Here is a 20,986-nt window from a genome sequence, read left to right as displayed (position 1 = left end):
GAGACCAAGAAATTGAAAACCTATTTGAAAAAATAATACAGAAAACTTCCCCTGCCTGGGGAAAGAAATCAACTTACAAGTCCAGGAAGCACAGAGGGCCCCAAACAAGAGGAACCCAAAGAGGCCCACAGCAACACACATCATAATTAAAATGCCAAAGGTAAAAGACAAAGAGAGAATCTTAAAAGCAGCAAGAGAAAAGCAGTTAGTTATCTACAAGGGAGCACCCATACAACTGTCAGCTGATTTCTCAACAGAAACCTTGCAGGCCAGAAGGGAGTGGCAAGAAATATTCAAAGTGATGAAAAACATGGAACTTCAACCAAGATTGCTCTACCCAGCAAAGCTATCATTTAGAATTGAAGGTCAGATAAAGAGCTTCACAGATAAGAAAAAGCTAAAGGAGTTCATCACCACCAGACCAGCACTACAGGAAATGTCAAACGGTCTTCTTTAAGAAGAAGCTAATGAACAAAAGAATCTGACGAACTAAATAGATCCAGAGACATTGATGCATGCAACAGACGATATTTCAGAGGAAAGAGGGAAGGGGGGTGGAGGGTGGGAAGAGATTAACCAAAGAAGTTATATGGATATATGCATAACTCATGGACACAGTCAATAACAGGGTAAAGGCCTGGGGAGGGGGTGGGAGCGAAATGGAGGGGGTCAACTGGGGGGAAAAATGGGACACATGTAATACTCTCAACAATAAAGACAAATTAAAAAAAAAAAAAGATCCTAAAGAATTTAAGTCAAGCACTTTCCACTTACTCAACTGTTGTTCCAGATATTCTATACATGTGCCAATATTTTCTTCACAAGACAGAGATCTCCCAAAACATGTAAGTTCCACTACAGTAGGGGTGTTTTCAGTTTTTACTCACTGGTGCATATTCATATTAGTTGACAGAAATTCCATTATTCCAGTTGCTCAGAATAAAAATCTTGAAGTCACTCTTGCCCTCTCCTCCGGAATAACTCACAACAACCTGTCAACAACTCCTACTGGATATCCAGAATCTGGGCATTTCTAACCACCACTATCCTGGCCATAAATAAGATGAATCATGTCAGTAAGTAGGGCAAATATGCTTCCTGTATCATTCAGGTTAAGATAAGGAGACAAAAACCACAGCAGTTAGGAGAACAGAAAAAACTCAGTATGAAGAACTGTTACTAGGTGTAGTTACTCACTAGGTAGCTGAAAGGGTAAAAATAACTCTGGGGCACCATGGAGGAAGCAACTGTAGGAAACAGCCACCCCCCCCCAGGCTGGGGGAATAAAAGACAGAAGCTAGAAGCTTAGAGGATGGGCCCATGGAGCTCAAAGCCACTGAGGAAAGTGATCCTCATGTGAGGAGTGACACTCACAGGGGCCCCAAGCAAATAGGAACCCACAGGACACCATCCCCACCTTCTGGTCTCTCGTGCGTCCCTACTAGCAGAGGCTAAACTAACATGGAGCCAGCTGGCAAAGCACACAGATGGTTTGTCGAGTCCCAGTCCCAGCAACACAAAGCAGAAGACAGAAGAACAGGACTGAAGCTCAGACAACGTAATAAATGGAACACGCATCAATTAGTACAATTCGATGTGGTAAGAACTAAACAACAGCTCAAGACTGATGTGGCTGCAGCCTAGTCACATTCATAGGAGTCAACATGTTTAGGAGAAAAAACTCTACAATGCTAAAAAGTTTAGCTCTACAAGGATTTGAAATCAACACATTATTAGCAATATATCAGTAAAATTAAGGTAGAATGCAGTTTATCAGGAATTCCTAGGGCAGTAATTAGCCTTATATCACCCACTCATGAATGCAAATCCAAAACAGAAATGAGTAAGACTGACATTGTTAGAATAACCTTAAATGTAATTTATTTTAAAAGTACATCACCTGCAAACTGGGTAACAAATGGCTTTTTGATACATCAACCATCAAAAAGCAGCATTTCTGCCCTGGTCAGCATGACTCAATGGTTAGAGCATCAAAATGCACATTTGGAGGGTCGCAGGTTTGATTCCCGGTCAAGGGCATATACCTGGGCTGCAGGTTCCATCCCCACCCCAGGTCGGGGCACGTGTGGGAGGTAACCAATCAATGTGCCTCTCTCATATCATCCCCCCTCCCTTCCACTCTCTCTAAAAATCAATGGCCTCACTCGTTGGGTGAGGATTTAAAAAACAACAACACTAAAAACAACAGCTTTCCTGTAGAACCACTGAATTAGACTAGAGGCGCACCCAAAAAAAAGAACAAGGGAGAGCTTCAAAGATGAGCAAACACTTGAGCTACACTTTGAAGAAGGGTTTTCCACTAGCAGGAAAGGGAATATAAACTTGCGAAGCAGAAAGAAGAGCACATGCTTATCAAAGAAGAGAAAAGGGGCTCGGCATGACTGAAGAACGACACAAGTCAGATGTTCTAGAATCTCCGGTTTTATGGTGCAGAGGGCACACGGAAGAGCAATTTGAGCTTAGAGACCATGTCCTAAGCACAATGTTAAGGCAGCAAACATATAATAATATAAAAATTTTATTAAAGTAATAAAATACACTATTGTATACCTCTGGTAATTCTCTACTTAACCTTAAAAATCCTCCTTCTTAAACTTGTTTTTGCCAGGTTGAAATTCCCTACCTGTTGCAAAGTCTTTTCACAATGGAGACAGGCTGTTGAAACCTGGGACAGCAATATAGTCATATCTTCTTGTTGTTGCCTGAGCCAAATCAATTTTTCTCGAACATGAGCATCAACAACACTTAAAGCCATTTCTTCTTGACGACACAGAGTCTCATGTAAATCAGAAAAATAAGCTCGAACACATGACCGGGCATTCTCTGCAGTTCCTGGTACCTAAGAAAATAAAAATAAGTTTTAAACTGTAACCATAACAAAGATTGTATACGTGAAATAATGAAAATTTAAACGTCTATATCCTTTAAAATTCTAAAATTTGTATCTCCACACTAATCTTTCCCCTAAACCACAGCCTTTGGATATCCAACTGGTTAAATGATATCTCAAAAGCAGAATGGAATACCTAATCTCTAGTCTCTCCCACCCAAAACCTAGTTTCCTCCATCTCAACAAATGGCAATTCCAGCCTCTGTGTTGTTCAAAACAAAAACAACTGAAGTCATCTTTATCACTTTGTTCGTATCCCCCAACAAGTCCCTCAGCAAATTCTGTGGACTTCAGAATATATACAGAATCTAATCATGCCTCATCACCTCTGCCTCTATCAACCGGACCCAAGCTATTATCATTTCTCACCTGATTATTTAATAGTCTTCTAACTGGTCTCACTAGATCTACCCCTGCCCACTACAATGTATTCTCCACCCAGCACTCAGAATGATCCTTTTAAAATGTTAAGTCAGAAAGGTAATTATTCTTTTGCTCAAAACGCTTCATTCCACTCAGCGTGAATGCCAGAGTCCTTTGTATAGAGTTCAGGGACAGGCTCCCCGAGAAAAGGGCATCTGAGCAAGGGCCTCAAGGAGGAAAGAGGGGCCACATGAGTATCTTCAGGAGGAACACTCCTGGCAGAAAGAAGAGCAAATGCCCATAAGGCCCGTTCTGACCTCAACTCCTGCCACACTCCCCTCAATCACTCTACTCCAGCCACACTTAGCTTCCTCAGTTTCTTAAGCACACAGGCACATTCCAACTTCAAGGCCCTTTCCATCTGCTTTCCTCTCTGCCTGGAACACTCTTCCCCCAGATATTTTCATGGCTCCCTTTCCCATCTCCTGTAGGTCTTTGTTCATTGTCACCTTCTCAGGGAATATGTCCTCAAATGCCCCATATAAAAGTGCACTCCCCCTTTCCCTTGCTTTTCTCCAAAGCATCTAATACACTTCTGCCATAAGTATTTTACTTATTGTCTCTCTCCCCATATTAGAATGTAAACTCTGTAAAAGCAGAGCTTGTCCAGTGGTGTCTCCTCAACTAGAACATTGTTTACCACTTTAGTTCCTTCTCGTCACAGCCAAATTTAAAAATTAGACATACTCACTTCCCAGCACCCACTTACTCAGTTCACTGGAGGGTGTCTCCCCTTGATTACTTCACAGAAATAATAAATTCAACATCCAAATTATACTTATCACCTTGGCCCTATCATCCCCTCCCAAAACTCTTCCTCCTCCCCCATTAGTGCATGATAGCACCATCCACCCAGCTGGGCAAGGTAGAAATCTAGGCACTGTGCCTGACCCTCCAAGCTATCCAATCAATATTATTAATCAATCACTAAGACCTACCTATTCAACTTCTTCAAAATCTCAAATCCACCTACTTCTCTCCATTCTCACTACTCCAGTGTTACTGGCCATAAACATCTCTCAACTAGATAATTTCAACAACTACTAATAGGTTTTCCAGCTTCCAATCTTGTTGCTACTCCAATTCATTTTCTACATTGAAGAGCAACTTTTCTTAATGAAAACCTGATTGTTATTCCTAAGCCAATTCTTCAATAGTTCATCATGGCCATAATATAAAGTCCAAACTCTTTAAACAGCTAATAAGATCCCACATAATTTTACTCCAACCTCTTTTCTCGCCTTGCACTACCCAATATTCCAAGCTTCAACCATAATGAACTTAGTTAGGATTCTATAATATGTCCCATTCTCACTTTCAGGCATTTTAACATACGCTTCCGTCTCTGGGAAAATTCACTCCCCAGCCTGCTCTTCTCCCTGACTAAATCCCTTCAAGCCTGTTTAGGTATCATGTCTCCTGGGAAGTCTTCCCTGACTCACCTAAATTACTGCCCCTCCTATGCACTGACAAAGCAGCCTGTGCTTCCCCCACGAAATCAAGTTGCCATGCTTGAAACTGTCTCTCTTTCATGACAGATTATAAGTTCCATGAAGAAAGAGACTTTGTATAAAAATCCTTTCCAGAGACTAGTGCAGTACGATTGCTCAATAAATACTGGATGGTGAAAGTACGAAGGAAAAAGGGTAAAGGAGTAAGGAAGAACTTAGAAATCCATACGTGTTCTGTGTGGGCCATTCCAATGCCATCTTCCACTATTTGTTCTCCTCCTTCAATGTGCTGGACCATTCCCACTAATTTTCTGGAATAATCTGAGATTTCCTCAGTGAAGGTCCGTATGCAGTGAGCCATATCTAAAATTGATGCTCGGATCTGGTTAGCTTCTGGTTCCAATACTGAATGCTATAAAATGCAATGTAATTAAAGAAAAGAACTCATAGTATTCGACTAATTATACAGAAAACTATTTAAATCACTCCTATTAATTAAAAAAAGCATCAGCGACAAGTGGCTTTTTTAACACACAAAATCACAGCATACAAAATACTAATTTACCTTCACCCAATAACTATTTATCCCGCAAAGAAACAATTTAACATTTGCAAGTCCATTTATCACTAAACAAGAACTCACTAGGCTCTCTAAAATTTTATCACAAGCAGTAGTTCATCAACAGACATAAATATTATCAAAACAATCCAGTGTATTATGAAAACATGCACACAAAGAAGAAAACTTCTGTTTTCTGCTGGAAAGCTATTTTTTCATTAAAGAAAGAATCATGCAGCCTCTCTGCTGAAATTTTTGTTATCCAGAAATTAAATCTCTTGTTTCTTTTCAGTTTACCAAACAAATGGTGGTCTGGGAAACTCAGTCAAGTCATCCAGTTTAACTATATTCATACCTTGTGACCTTGGTGTTTTCCATATTCTTTGCAGACACAGCACATAAGGGGGCTAGTCTGACAGCCTTCTTCCAAGCAGACAAACTCAATGGCATGCACCTGATGCTGAGAGCACATGGTTTTCTCATGAGGTTTATCAGCAAGAGGCACTCGCCTGTGCTTTGCTAATGTCTTTGTAGAATGAGTAACTTGGGAACACTCTGAGCACAAGTGAGTTGCACATACAGTGCAATATACAGAAGCAACGTGAGCTTCATCTTCATCACAACGAATGATGCTCTGATAAACAAAAAAATTAGTATCTTAAAACCAAACTCCAATCACTATAACATGACAAATTTTGAAACACAAAAGCCTATAATCTTTTTTTATAACTAATCAGCCTTTATATATAAAAACACACTGGTAATTAAGTACAAAGGTCATTCACTACTCATCTGAGAAAGTATTCAGTTCTATGGGTAAGAAGCTATTCCCAAAATTGATTATCAGTATATGCTATCTATTTGAGGCCAAAAATAAAACTATTCTCATAGATTCACAGTCAGAGCAAAGTTAACTTCCACAAAATCCCTTCACTTTACAAACAAGAAACTGATTAGAGGTTAGAAATCTTTTCTTAAAACTAAAAAACTGACACTAAATACATACCCACTGCTTTAAATACTATTTCTCACGATGATGTCTAGGAAGAAGAGAAGCACAAATGCTACTTCAGTAGCAAGGGGTGTGCATCAGAATCAGCTATGAAGCTTTTAAAAGAATGGTGCCAAGAATCCAGCCTGGGAAACACTTATTTCAATAGGTTAGAGATGAAGCCTGAACCTGTGGACTTTTTTCTAAAGCTCCACAGGTTAGCCCACTGCACAATTCTAGCTGAAGGCCACTGATGTAGGCAAATAAACAATTAAAACCTATGTTATATGTAAGCTTTTAAGTATTATTTCTAATTTTCATTAATTACTAAAAAGCTTCAACTTGGAAAATAGTGTATGTCGAAAATCATCACTGTATTTTCATTATTGGCCTATTAATTTATTAAGAAAACACTTTTTATTGTCTCAATGGCTTCACGCAAATTCTATAATCAAGAATGCTTTCGAAATTTTTGCTGAATATTAAAAGGCCATAGTTGGAAAGGGAGAGATTTGGTATAAAATTTTTCCAGAAATAAAAATTAGAAAACATATCAATGGTGTCGCTCATTATCACATTAAATAAAAAAATGAACCCAAAGTTAAATAGTTTTGTTTGCAGTTATGGGAAATGTGTACATGTAAAATAAGAATTCAAGTCTTCTGTTTTCCAGATCTGACAAATAATTTACAAGGTCAACATCAGATAATATTCTAATGTTTTTTAAAATAAAGATAAAAGATAGAGCATGTGAGAGAACTGCAAAAATTTCAGAAAACAATGCTTCAGTTTGAAATTCATTTCAATGATTTACTTTACATAAAGAAATTACGATTTAATAAAAGAAGTGGAAATCAATCTGACTCATGGTTTTAAAGTTGATCACCAAAATCATTAACTATTATTTACTACAACTATTCTTATATCCAGAATAGCCTATGAGCTATGCAGGCAAATTCCTTACGTGTTAAAAATGTGTTTAATCTGTGTTCATGGACTTCTACTGTTTCTGGATATCTACCTGTCTGGATAAAGAGAATACACCTACACATAATTTAACCTTCTCATAAAGATATTTAGTAGTAGTAATTCCCTCAGGAGCTAGCGCTGTCTTGAAGGCATTTTGCTTCTATATTAAATAGCCCCTTTCAGAGAGCTTTCTTTCTTTGTGCTTTACTGCTGACTAGCTCACTTTTGCATCCTGTTTTAATGCAGCTTACACACCTTTCTCACTCTTCCATAATCTTCTTACTCTTTCATTTTCTGGGATAGAAAGGAATTATGACAAGGAGACAAGTTTATACACAAAATATAGTTTGCGTTTAGTATTATCAAAGAATTCAGGTTTCAGTTTTACTTTTGTTCTGTTGGTAGTATTGTTGCCTTAAGAACTGTAATGTAATGAAAAGTTGTGTTTCTGGGATCCCACCTGCTGGAGTAAGTGAGGTTAATATTGTGCTTTTAACAGCAAATATTTTAAACTAAAAGAAAAAAACTTCATGCTCATAAATATTTCACCAAGTTCAATCAATACCTCTCCAGATATCCCAATGGCGTCTTCTGCAGCACTATACTGACCAATATGTCCATTCTGTAGTCGTTCCAAAAGCTCCAGTAAAGCAAAATTTTTTTTCAATCCCCAGACACCTGAATCTCCTACAATAAATATAAAAATAAAAACTAAATCTAACAGAATGCAATCTTAATAGTAAGTTAATGTGATCTATAATAATGCCAACACTGTCCTATATTAATTTTCTGGCAAATGGACATACTACATATTTATTTAAATCAAAGACTACCAAACCTTAAGAAACCTACCCCTTCCCAACAAGAAAACATTTTATAATGCATGTTTCTCAGCATTTTAAAGCTTTCCAGTCTAAAAATCTGGGTACTCTTACTTTCCTTTTTTGGTAGGTAAATTATTTTGAATGTGTTCCACTTGACACATGGTATGAATACCTTAAAACAGCCTTAAAACAAATAATGCTACTGATCTGAAAAAAATGACAACTTTAAACTATTTTAAAGAAAATTCTGTTATCAAAAAGAGTAAACTTACAGAACTTATGTTTGTAAAATAATTGTTAAAATGTTAATGTTACTATTTCCAAATCTAGTATCCCACAGTAATAACTCATTTTGAAATATAAAGTGAAATTTTAAAAGTACGCAGTAAAGTGAAAAAAAATCAACAAGACCGTTAAACTTATTTAAACAGAAAACAAGTAATTAACACAACCTACGAACACTTCTATTTCTGACACCAGTAAATAAAAACATGCTGACACTCACATACTTAACAGTATTTTCATTACTGGCCTATTAAGTTAATAAGAAAACACTGTTTTATTGTATCAATGGCTTCAGGCAAATGAATTTTCTTATTTCCTTGAATAGGTTAGCATGTGCTTCTTGGGTATCTTAAAGCTCTTCATATATAAGTAAGTATTGAATATAAACATCTCAGAAGATGAAATAAAATTAGTATCTAAGAGCGAGCTAGTTTATACTTACAAGACTACTGGCCTTAATAGAAAATGAATCCTCCTTGGAATTACATAATTTTAAAAATCAAGTGGAAAGAAATTTTTTTCTATGACATTTGTATTCTGTGAACAATTTTAAATCTTAAATATACATATGTATTTCCCTACCTAGGTCTGTTACTTGTCGATCAAAAGGGCAACGGATTGCTCTTCCATGAAGAGGCAGGCGGGTGAGGCAGTCATGACAGACTGTGTGGCCACAGAGCAGAAGGCGAGGAACTTTGTCTCCTTGCAAAGAAAAGACATCTTCACAAACTCCACACTCCAGCACCTAATATTTGGAAAGAGAACATGTGGTCTCCAAATGATTTTCAAAGCATACATATTTCAGTTTTTTTAAAAAAGCCGGTCTAGTATATTGAATAAATCTTGTTAAATTACCTTACTTCTCAATGAAAAAAACAACTGTCTAGGCTGTAAAACTTTAAATCACCCTTTATCACTTTATCTAACAGACTCTACCAACATTACATCAGAGTGAAATTTCCTTGAAATGTTAAGTGTTAGGGACTAAGATAATGTTGTAAATTATCGTCATCTTTATCTTTTGAGAATCGTGACTTGATTCGTTATATCTGAATCTGAAACAATATATAATTCTCCCAAACATGGGTTATTAAACAATCTCTCTGCAATTACCTAACCTCCAAAACACCATCATTAATTTGGACAAAATAATTTAGAATATGTGCTAGGATGAAAATTTACCTTCTAAATAATAAAGAATGTCCTAAAAAAAACTATAAATAATTTTGAAGTATCCTCTAGTATACATTTACATCATATAATGTAAAGGCAAGAAAGCAATCACCTTGGACTTAAATTTCAATTTCTTGTTCTCAAGTAATAAATATTCCCCTGGGTTAGAAAATATTTTCTCTACCTAGTTCCAATTACAAGTACATGATTTGCCCAAGGCCATGTAGTCAGTCAAAAAAAGGCAGTAAGAATCAGCATGTTCTGACTCCCAGGCCCATGAATTTATGTTTTATAATTAGTCAATAAACTGTACTTACATCAAAGAAAGATTTTTGGTACTTTTATTTCTTAATATATCTGAAGTATTTCACAATTTTAGTTAATTAAAAAAAAATACTAACACTGAACTGTTTAATTATACCACAAACTCCAGTGCCTGCGATCCATGCGTGACCCGCTATAATCTGGTCTCGGTCCTATGCACTCCCACCCCCTTTCGGACTGTATTCTCAAACTATTTCAAACAGCTTGTAGTTCCCAGAAGATGACAAACTGTTTTTGCCGCTTTTTTCCTACTAATGCTGAGGAAATAGCTAAATAAATACTTTTCTAGTGGATCCTTTTTTACATTAATAAACCAACAAATTCCTAAACACTGTATCTAGGGACTACCACAGTTCAGTTCATTTGAAATGACCACAGTATCCCGGGCCCCCATGTGCAATGAATGAGTGTCCATCTTAACACCCAAAATACCTTAATATCTTTACTGGCTTTCCAGCCTGTCTTTCATGTTAGGCCAAAAGCTTTCAGGAACAGGGTATTCCAAATACCAACACCTATGGCTTATATAAATAAAGTCCAACAAAATAAAAATTCAAAAACAGTTCAGTCAACCACCATCCCCAACAAATACACAATACAAGGTAAAAAATAGGAAATCCAGAGTAGAAATCAGACTTAATCCACTACAATTTTAATCTTAACTCTGAAATCATTTTAGATTTACTGCTTAAAATGCAAACATCTTTCACTGTAAGTAAATGTAATTCATAATTGGCATGCATCCCAGTATGTTTCAAAAAAAGTTTGAATGTAACACACAGCTTACAAAAAAGGAAATGAACAGTCTTTCATAAGACTTACATTCTTTTCTTTAAATATATGAAAAGATGTTCAGTATCACTCAAAACACTGAAGTGCAATTAAAGCTATACCAGTATACTTTTTTTGAGATTCCACCAAAAAGGTTGGTAACAGTTTGTATTGGTGAAAGTGTGAGAAAGCATCTTTCTCTTACACTGCTGGTTACTGTGAAATGTTTAATTGGCTGACATAGCTTCTCTGGTAGGCAATTTGGCAATGACTATCAAAAGTTAGAATAGCTCAAAAGTCTACTTTCAGGAATTTATCCTACAAATATGTCACACATCTGTAAGAAGATCTACATGTTAATCCTTAACAGTACCATTTCCATTAGCAAAAGATTAGAAACAAAGTATACACCATCACAAGACTGGAAAAAATTATAGTACATTCACATACTGCAAAACTCTGTAGACCAATGAGGAAGAGTTAGGGAACAGCTGACATAAATTATATTATACACACATACACTTCAATTTATCCTGTGGTTTTTTTTTAAATGCAGGAAAAAAGTTTCACTTAAATATCAAATTCTATTAAATACAGAAAAGATATTCACCACAGAATTAGGTATTATAAAATAAATGCAGTATTTTTTACAAGTGTTCTCACTAATGTGACACAATAAATTTTACTTGTTTATGACAAACTCTAAAGAACCAAATTAAAATTTCACTTAGTTCATTTATATCTTACATCTCTGACCTTATTATTACACAAGCTAAAAGAACTTATGTAACTACTATAGGCTTTTTTCAAAAAGCACTAGTAAAATTCCACTGATTAGTAAACCAAACACGGGTCGAAAAATAAAGTTACTAGACTACTTTACATCAACTCGGTAAATAAAAGAGTTAGAAATTCTTCCTTCAGCACTTATGAATAGGAATTCTGGCTAAAGATAAAAGATAAATTAAGCCCTAGATAGAATAGCTCTTAATTTTATAAACTGCACAAATATGCCAAACAGGACTTCATTACATGTAAATAAAATTTTAATGTCCCATACCTGCCCCAACCATGAGTGAATCTGCAAACCCAGGTATGTGCCCCGACAGGGAATCCAACCGGCAGCCTTTCGGTGCACTGGATGACGCTCAACCAACTGAGCCACTCCGGCTGGGCTAACCAGTCCATATTTTAAAAGGACTAAGATGGCTCACTATTCAAAAGAAACTTTCCTGATTCTTTTCTGAATGTAAATAATTTCATAATTCCTAATTTTTCTATTTGTTTTTCTAGTGATAAAAACCATGCCATTATCAACTTGTTCATTAAACAAGAGGCCAGTTTACATAATATTAGCATTATTATACTTCCACTCTTCCCTTCCAGTTAATAGTCCTTGTCATCATCTGTGAAAATGACAATCTTTTTTTTTTTTAATTTATGCCAACATACTTCCTACAGATTACAGCATGAGGCTCTTGACAAAAAGGACTGTCCTACTGCCCAGCTCAGCCACATTTCACATGTAAAGATTAAAATGAATAAATTGAGCCTCCAATATATCAAACTGTGTTATAACAAACTGGAGTTACATCAGGCTTTGATATATTTTTGAGATTTTAGGGCAAACAGGATAGCAAAAGTATATACAGCAATAATATTCATTCCAAATACAGCTTCATAATTCAAGTTAATTCACAAAATAATCTTCAAGTATTCCCTACTTAGAAAAAATTCAATAAATAAACTCTCAACCATACAGCACGCCTAATAAGAGGGCTCCTCTGCATCTTATGCTGTGTATTTTTAGAATAACTTCATTAATAGGTAAAGGTCAGATGAATCAACCACCACCAATATTGACTGATAATATAGTTGTGACCAGAAGTTGTATTTTTTGTTGTCCTATAAAACCAACATTAGGTGAAAAAAATCATAGGTGGCTATTATTAAAGATTAAAAATACTTCAGATAGTATCTGGTCCAGTGGCTCTCAAACACTAAAATCACTTCTGGGGTGTAAAAAATATACTGATGTCAACTTCACCAGAACTGGGGGGAAGGGCTGCATCAGTACTTTTTGGTTGTTTTGTTGCTGTTTCTTAATGCCCTCGGTGATTCTAATATATAACCAGGAATGAGAATTATCGATATCTCAGATTACAAACAATCCTGTAGGTATTCTACAAACCATTATGATCAGTTCTCTTTTCCAAATTTTTCTATATCTAGTGGAAGGGAAAAATGAATCCCAGGTTATTTCCGTTGATTTTTTAGCAAAGGCATCTTGGAGCGTTTACACAGGGTAGAATTTCAAGCTTCAAGCACAGGGCCATCCATAGACGCTAGTGTTAATAATGTCCAGCTCTGCTGCTGTTGGAGACGTCTTAAAAGTGCTGACAGGCTGTCCTAGCAAGAGAAGGGGCAGATCACCCCATAATTGATGTCTGATCAGAGAAGTAAAGCAAGTGAAAAGCAAACTTCGGCGCCGGTCAACCCTGGCTCTGCCACACACTGTGTTAACCTGAACCTGAGCTTCCTCACCGGTAAAACGGAAACTAACATCTGCCTCATAAGTAGATTATTAGCCAGTTAAAATACCTCGCATAATACCTGGCGATAATAATGGCTTGATTTAATAAAAACAAGCTAATTAATGCCTGCTGAATTCAACTAAAAGCAGACGACCTGGGGGAAGAGCAGCCCAGCTCGCTCTCGCAGGCCCGTAAGCTTCTTCTCACAAACGTCCCCACACGTGATGCCGGGCGGAGGGCCGGCGAGAACAGAGGACCCGCCGCGGCGGGGAGAGCGTGGCCGTAAAGCCAAGAGGGGCCCAGAGGCCGCACGCCGCGCCCGAGGCGGCCAGGGCCGCGGCGCCGCAGCCACCTCTCCGGGAAGGACCGAAGGCAGGCCAGTGGTGAACAACAGAGAACGCCAGGTCCCTCACCTTCACCATGGCCGGACCCCGGCTGCCCTGCCGGCCACTGTCCAGTCCCGGTCCAGGCTTGTTTACAACCAGGGCAGCCATCCTCGGCGGAGCGGCGCCGCGGAAGCACCCGAAAGGGCCCTCCGACTGAGGGGCGGGGGAGAGTCACCTACCCAGACGCCTCGGCGCCAGCCACTGGTGCACAGGCGCAAAAGGATGCGGTGGGGGCTGTTCCCACGGCCTCCTGTTCCTCCTCCCGCCTGTCACTAGCTGGCTGCACATCCTTGCGCATGGGCGCTTCGTTTTTTTTAATGTTATTAAGGAGTATCCAACCGATGGAAGGAACAAAGTAAAGGGAAAAAAGCTAAAACAGAAGTAAAGTTTTGGGATGAAACTCTCGCTCCGATAATGAGTATCGTCCCCAGTTGTGAAATTAACGGGGGTGAGGCGGGACTACATCTCCCTGCATGCAATGCGATTTTCTGTATAAACTACAAGTCCCAGCATGCCCCACCAATACCTTTTACGCCGCGAGGCCGCAGTTCCGGAGGCCTTGTATTGTCCGACGAGCGTCGTAGGGTATTCGCGACGTGTAATTGCGGTTGGAAAGCAGAGTTTTTATGTGTAGGTCTCTAAGAGGCCAGAGGGGCCTTGGTAAGAGGAAGCCTTTGGGTCCTTAAAGGACGTGGTAAGAGGAGGATTTAAGACACCACCGGAAGAGAGTAACTGTCGGGAGTGTGTGTGACGCCCAGTCTTCCCGGAAGCGCGCTTTTTTGTTGTCTTCCGAGTTGGATTGAACCTCCTCAGCCCCCGTAGGCTTTGGGTCGAAAGTGCGGGTCAAGATGGAAGTGAATCCTCCCAAACAGGAGCACCTGCTGGCCCTGAAAGGTAAACTTTTGCGACCCTGACTCCCCTTAGTGTGGTTTGTCATCGTCCCTCTCTAGTTCTCCAAGCCTTCGCCACACAGACCTGCCTCTGGCACATAGGCCTCGTCCTTTTTACACGGTCGGCACTCACCCCGATGCTCAGTCCCTTGGCGCCGAGCGTCGGAGCAATTTCAACTCTGATATTTTAGGTTTGAGAGCCTCCCTCAATGGAATAGATAGATGCCTGGTAAGTCGCTCACTCAGTTATGTGCTGCTGCAGTCACCAGACAGGTTTTGGCCGCAGAAGCTGACGTCCCCACCCTCCCAGGGAGAGCCCTGTGAACCAAGGTGACAGCCGACATCCGAAGTGCTGTTCTCTGGCGTCTTCGTGCAGCACTGACAGCCTCCAGCTTTATCTGTAAAATTAGCCCCGGATTGCACAATGGCAGTGCCAAAAACTTGGAAATACGTAGTACAACATATAATTTAGGTTTGTTAAAATCTAACTGTAGTTTACTTCGAAAATATTGTATATATGGGAAAATTCATGTCAACTTTAATTTTCTGTACACAGCAATCAGTTCGAGTATGTTTGATAATTACGTCATTATTTAGGGAAAAGCAGAGTAGAGTTTTTCTGGAATTCCTGTTGTTTTCTGAAAAACTTTTAAGTCCTTTCAGCCTCATTTTATCTGTTTTTTTAATACCACAAATGCACTTTTTATTTCTTGGATGCTCTATGTGGTTACCGATACCTTGGACTGAGCTGAGAAAATGCTCAGTAGACGTTTGAATTGAATTACATTGCACTTCCTTGTGGTGTACATTTTGCGGTGCTTTCCCTTCCCCCACTTCAGCGGTGATGTAGTTAACAAGTATTCCAGAAGCTCACCAGTCCCATTTGTAACATAAAATCAGATACTGACGGCTGGGGTTAGCAGGACTGTCTCTGACTGTAGAATGAAGAAAGTGCAATATTAAGTAATACAGCAAAAGGACCAGTGAGCTTAGCTGGAGCAAATGAGCTGGACTGAAATGGGTTATTCCTGAAGAAAAAGAAGAAAAGGAGCTGTCGTGATCTTTATCTCAGTCTCACATCAAATATGTGGAACAGAGGTTCCTTAACTCCCAAAAGTTAAGAAATGTTTTCAGGATCACAAAGCTAGTAAGTGATTGAGGCAATATTTCAGCACAAGGCCTTCCTTCATCTTCCCAAGACTGAGTAAGTTTAAATAATACTGAAAGAACTCTGTGTCATATCTTACAATGTGAAAGTATAAGGGAAGAAGTGAAAGCATTCATTCGTGAAAAATGTGCTATCTGTATTTAGGTCCATATAAAAAAAATTATGGACATTAAAGATCACTGTCACTTATGAATTTAAGAATTGTCAGATCTGTTGGTCAGTGGACATTAACAGTAGGTGAAAATAATCATTATGAGATTCCTTTTTTGACTCTTCAGAACTGGGTCAAGTGAGTATGACATCATGCCAGTAGTCCTCACCACTGTTATCCTGTCATGGGAGAACCCTCATCAAGTAGTTCTGTAATGATTTTGTGGAGAAGGGATTCAGGCTTTTTTTTCCGTGCAGGATATGAAAGAACCTGCAATTATGGCTTTTGCAGCTTTGGATCCGATTAGGAAACCTAACTCGCAGATCTTGGAAGTCCTCGTCCTTGAGCCTGTGTGTACTATATGCTGAAACTTATTATCAATGCTTAATTTGGGGCAACTTGAGGACTTCTGTGTTATAAGAAGAACAAAAAATAAGGGTCTAGCCTTTTTGCTTTTCTCCAAATTGGAAGTCAAGAATTCAGGAATTCAGGTCTTGATACTGTTTAAGTGCCCTAATTATACAGAAGAGACTGTCACAAAACCATTTCCTGGCCCGGTTAAAATGCAAACTTAAAATTTTAATTATTATTACATTTTTGTTAGTTACCTTTATATGAATTTAGTATTTTAACAATCACTTATTTTTCTTTGTTTCTTATATAGGTTTAAGATTATTACTACCTAATAAATTAATATTATTACTTCCAAATCCTTTATTCATTGAGTTAAACATGTTGACTACTAGCATTTTTAGGCTAGAAGTGATCTTATAAGGCACCTAATCCATATCCCTTATTTTGATGAGGGAAAGGATTTCCAATTTTGTGGATTACATTCACATTTACCAATAGCACTTTCGTAAAATAGTGTACTAGCTTTGGTTTTTGTTTTTCCTTTTCTCCCTGCCTATTTGTATGTAGGCTATCCCTACCATATCTTATTCTTTGCAATACTTCCACTTTAGGTCCTGTTTCCCTCTGATTTGGAAAGAGACAGTCCTGTAATTATAAATTACATTCTAGCTCTGAGGAGCTCAGCTAAGAAATTTTCTCTTCATTAAGGGTAACTGGATTACTGCAGAATGACTACAGAAGTAATATTACATTATCGAGCATATCAGAGGGATCCCACACAACTGCTAAAAATTGCAGAGAAAGCAATTCAAGACTTTCCTACACGTCCACTACCGAGATTTGTTCCTTGGTTTCCACATGATGGATCCAAACTTCCACTCAAACCTAAAAGATCACCACCTGTGATTTCTGAAGAGGCAGCTGAAGATGTGAAACAAGACTTAACCATTTCAGAACATGATGTTAAACTACAGAGTTACGATTCCACAGTAGCTCTATTAGAGTTTCAACCTAACTTGAAAGAAAAGAAGCACTTAATCCGGTCTCACACACTGAATGAACAGAGTACTTCTGGAAATCTGGATAAACAGTTAGAAAAAGGAAAACGGCACAAGAAGAGGTCTTGGAGTGTTTCACTCCCCAGCAGAAACTGTACTGAAAATATTTTTCCTTTGTCTAAAAAATTGCAAGATAGTTTAAAGGCACTAAATTTACACTCATTTTATAGAGCAAGATGGACAGTAGAACACACTATTTGTAACAACCAAACTCTGGAAGACATTTGGGCAAAACTCAATCAAATTATCAGGCACAATGAACTTCCATCTTGTAATGCTACAATTCAGAGACATCTGGGCCAAATATGGGTGTTCTGTGATATTATGTACTGTGAATATGTAGGAAATCTCCTTAAAGGAAGATTAGCTCTTGCTGGGAAAATCAATTTATTTGTGCATAAACATGGTGTTATTTTTAGTATGTAATGAATTCCACTAATTGTCAAAAAGAAGACTATTCTGAATGAACAGTATATACTGAAATAGTGAGATGAGTAAATTTTTTTTACTGGCTTTTAAATTTTTAATGACTTAATTTTTTTATTTGAACCTTTGCTAATACAGCTGACTTATTCTTAACATTGTGTGGTAATATGTGTTCAGTTTGTATCCCAAGAATAAATAACTATCAGATGAATTTGTAGGTTTGTCATTTAGATCAAGCACTTCCTGGGTTCTACTTTTAACAGCCATTATTTAAATGAATTGTGATAATTATTATACTGAATTTAGAGGTAAAATGTTCCATTCCTTTTGTTCTGTTACTTTTCCAGTGGTTGAATTAGATATTCCTGTGAATTGTAGTGAATATTTTGGATTTGGGTGAATCCTTAAAATCTAATTTTACAGTACTTTTTCTTTACTCATCTAGAGCGTAAGAACTTTTAAAAACATAAAACTAAAACCGTTTCTATTGGGAATGCTATTCAAGTGGCATGAATGTAGTTCACATTGGGAGACCAGCCAAATTATGCTATTTCCAAGTATATGTAATAAATAATAGTTGATGTGTTGTCTTGAAACAAAGGTAAAAAAATGTATAATTTACCTAAGACATAATGTATCTTTAAGGCTGTATAACCTGCTTTGAAAAGTAGTATCAAATATAATAAGAAAGCAAGTTATTCTTCATTCCTGTAAAAGTAATTCAATCTTAGTGACCCCCATTACTGGTTACTAGTTGGCTGGTTCTAGGAGTGATTGTTGGTTTCCCATAACCAGAATGCTACAAATTGGGTTTACATATCACCTCATAAAAATAACCAAAGTGATTTTAGAATAAAAGTTTTATGAAAGCATGTTGTATTTATTTAACAAATTTAAATGCCTTCTATGAGCTAGGCACTAGAATGTAGTAGGAAAGGAGACAAAGAAGCACCCTACCCTCACAGAGCTTAATGGAGTTATTACTGTTAAGTATTAAAACCAACTTATAAAAAAAACAACAACAGTAAGACTGCTCATTAGCATGGCGGAGATACTTCTGCCTTGTAGCATAGTGCCTGGCACGGTAGGGGCCCTTGGAGAGATTCTTCACAGGCTGATGTTGCTTAAAGTCTGAGGAGTCTACTAATTTTTAACTGAAGAAGTAATTTTTTCCAAGTAGGTTTTACTCTATTCAAACATTGTTTTGTTTTTAACTCTTTTTAGTACCATTTATTATCTCAAATGAGACTGCTGTCTAGAAAATAATTATGTGCATGAATGCTTCCAAAAGTTTTTAAATGAAAAAAATCACCTGGTGTAGAGGGAGTTTCCAAGGTAATTTCTTCAGTCATGACTTCCTCTTTCATTCATTAATCTTCTCAATCTAAGACTGCTGGGGAAACGTCAAGAAGTCATTTAGTATTGCTAGCGAGCTTGCAGATAAGAGTTGATGAATCTGATTTGTCAGAAATAAATGATGAATCTGATTTTTATTGTTTAGGTCTTATTCACTATAAGGTTGCTAATCAAGGGTTAAAAGTTAGGTACTCATGCCCTGGCTGGTGTAGCTCGGTTGGATTGATTCGTCCTGTGCACTGAAAGGTTGCCAGTTCAATTTTGGATCATAGCACATGCGAGGGTTTGGGGCTTGATCCCCAATAGGGGCGTGCAGGAGGCAGCCGATTGATGTTTTGCTCTCACATCAGTGTTTCTCTCTCTCTCTCAAATATTGTCATGATCTTAAATGATTGATGTTTCTCTCTCTCTCTCAAAATCAATTTTTTAAATCTAAAGTAGCCCAGCCGGGCATGACTCAGTAGTTGAGCATCAACCTAGGATCCAGGAGATTGGGGTTCGGTTCCGCGTCAGGGCACATGCCTGGGTTGCAGGCTGCAGTCGATCAAGGACTCTCTCATCATTGATGTTTCTCTCTCTCTCTCTCCCTCTCCTTTCCTGTCTCTGAAATCAATAAAGATACATTTTTTAAAAATAAATAAATCTAAAGTAAATAAAATTTAAAAGTTATATACTCATAAAAGTCACTTAAAAATAACACTGGTTTTCTATGATAGTTTTATTTTGAAATGATTGTACACAGAGCTGAAACTACAAGGTACAGTCTGGCATCATGGGATTCTTATGAAGAGTAGCTTTTTAATCCAAGAATCACACATTAAAAAGAGCTGCTTTGCCCAGCCAGTGTGGCTCAGCGGTTGAGCATGTTGAGCATCGACCTAGGATCCAGGAAATCGAAGTTCAATTCCCAGTCAAGGCACATGCCCGGGTTGTGGGCTTCATCCCCAGTAAGAGGAGTGCAAGAGGCAGCCAATCGATGACTCATCATTGATGTTTCTGTCTCCCTCTCTCTGAAATCAATAAAGACATATTAAAAAAAAACAATCTGCTTTGTCTTCAATATGTGGCAGATTTAAATTTTTCTAGTTTATATAAATTGCTTTCGAACCTTTTGAGAAACTTTGAAAAGGTAATTCAGAAGTGGGAAACTGAAGATTAAGTTTTATTGCAAATACTCTCATGATCTTAAAAGAAGAGGGGAAGATTCATTTCTCTTCTACCTAGAGTCTAGGTCCTAGACAGTACTTAAGAAATCAAGGCCTAAGAATTTAGAATCTATGGCTACTTCTTTGAATATTTAGAACCTTAGGACTCATGATCCTATCACAAGCTAATAGTGGGGCTCAGCAGTACTTCTGGGTTCCACTCTTAACATAGACATGGAAATAAATTAGGAAAATAAAGGCATGTACAGGAAGGTGTATTTGTGAGGGCATTTGGTAAAATACTATCAGCATTTACTCTCCAGGGAAGTGGCAGCAATACCATAATTTTATTTTTTCCCTGATGACCCATCTACCTTTAAATGTTAAGTCAAATTCAAAGAAAAAAGGTGAAAAGGGTATTATATGAATTGAACTTCACTTGCCAACTTATCAAGTAACTTAAAGACCACTTCTTGAAAAATTTCAGGATGAGCTCCTGTATAATGATGCACTTTGATTTAATCTGTTCAAAATACCCAAAATGTTTTCTAATTTCGCATGATATTCCAAGGTCATTACCCGGATTTACAATTAATAATATAGAGAATTCTTTTTGAACTGAGTGAAATCACCTGAGTTCAAATCTAGTTCTGCCATCTATCTGCTGTATAATGTTTTATATGCAAATTAACTTCTATTGGCATCTTCTTATCTGTAAAAAGGGGTTAATGATAATACCAAATTTGTAGTCAGAATTAAATGTGTTAATACTTGTAAAGTATTTTGCATAATGTTAACATTTGTTGACTATTTCAGAACACATCTATTTAATACAAC

General features: G+C 37.6%; 3 protein-coding genes across 6 annotated transcripts in view; 2 read left to right on the top strand and 1 right to left on the bottom strand.

Moving 5' to 3' along the window:
• TRIM23 (tripartite motif containing 23) overlaps window positions 1-13,797 on the bottom strand; it is a 28,641-nt gene extending 14,844 nt beyond the window's left edge. Inside the window, exons 1-6 of the mRNA XM_081131449.1 lie at window positions 13,629-13,797; window positions 8,996-9,158; window positions 7,870-7,991; window positions 5,700-5,978; window positions 5,015-5,197; window positions 2,645-2,860 (exon numbers count right to left, since the gene is read on the bottom strand). Of these exons, the coding sequence (XP_080987575.1) occupies window positions 2,645-2,860; window positions 5,015-5,197; window positions 5,700-5,978; window positions 7,870-7,991; window positions 8,996-9,158; window positions 13,629-13,709 (1,044 nt within the window). The 5' untranslated portion in view covers window positions 13,710-13,797. The remainder of the gene's footprint in view (window positions 1-2,644; window positions 2,861-5,014; window positions 5,198-5,699; window positions 5,979-7,869; window positions 7,992-8,995; window positions 9,159-13,628) is intronic.
• A 391-nt stretch (window positions 13,798-14,188) lies between these two features.
• TRAPPC13 (trafficking protein particle complex subunit 13) overlaps window positions 14,189-20,986 on the top strand; it is a 29,970-nt gene continuing 23,172 nt past the window's right edge. For 3 of the 4 annotated variants that reach the window (XM_081132818.1, XM_081132816.1, XM_081132815.1), the window contains exon 1: window positions 14,360-14,495. In XM_081132818.1, coding sequence (XP_080988944.1) covers window positions 14,450-14,495 — 46 coding nt within the window. In that variant the 5' untranslated portion in view covers window positions 14,360-14,449. Of the gene's footprint in view, window positions 14,496-20,986 lie in introns of all 4 variants that reach the window. The other variant, XM_081132817.1, reaches the window with a different exon arrangement.
• On the top strand, window positions 14,431-18,508 carry SHLD3 (shieldin complex subunit 3). The gene is made up of 2 exons (XM_081132820.1): window positions 14,431-14,495; window positions 16,873-18,508. The coding sequence occupies exon 2, from the start codon at window positions 16,893-16,895 to the stop codon at window positions 17,646-17,648; it is 756 nt and encodes a 251-aa protein (XP_080988946.1). The 5' UTR covers window positions 14,431-14,495; window positions 16,873-16,892; the 3' UTR covers window positions 17,649-18,508.

This window comes from Miniopterus schreibersii (genome assembly GCF_964146895.1).
Source record: "Miniopterus schreibersii genome assembly, chromosome: 3".
NCBI classification, from domain to species: Eukaryota; Metazoa; Chordata; class Mammalia; order Chiroptera; family Miniopteridae; genus Miniopterus; species Miniopterus schreibersii.
Note: the sequence above shows the minus strand (reverse complement) of the source record. Positions and strands in the feature narration are given on the sequence as shown.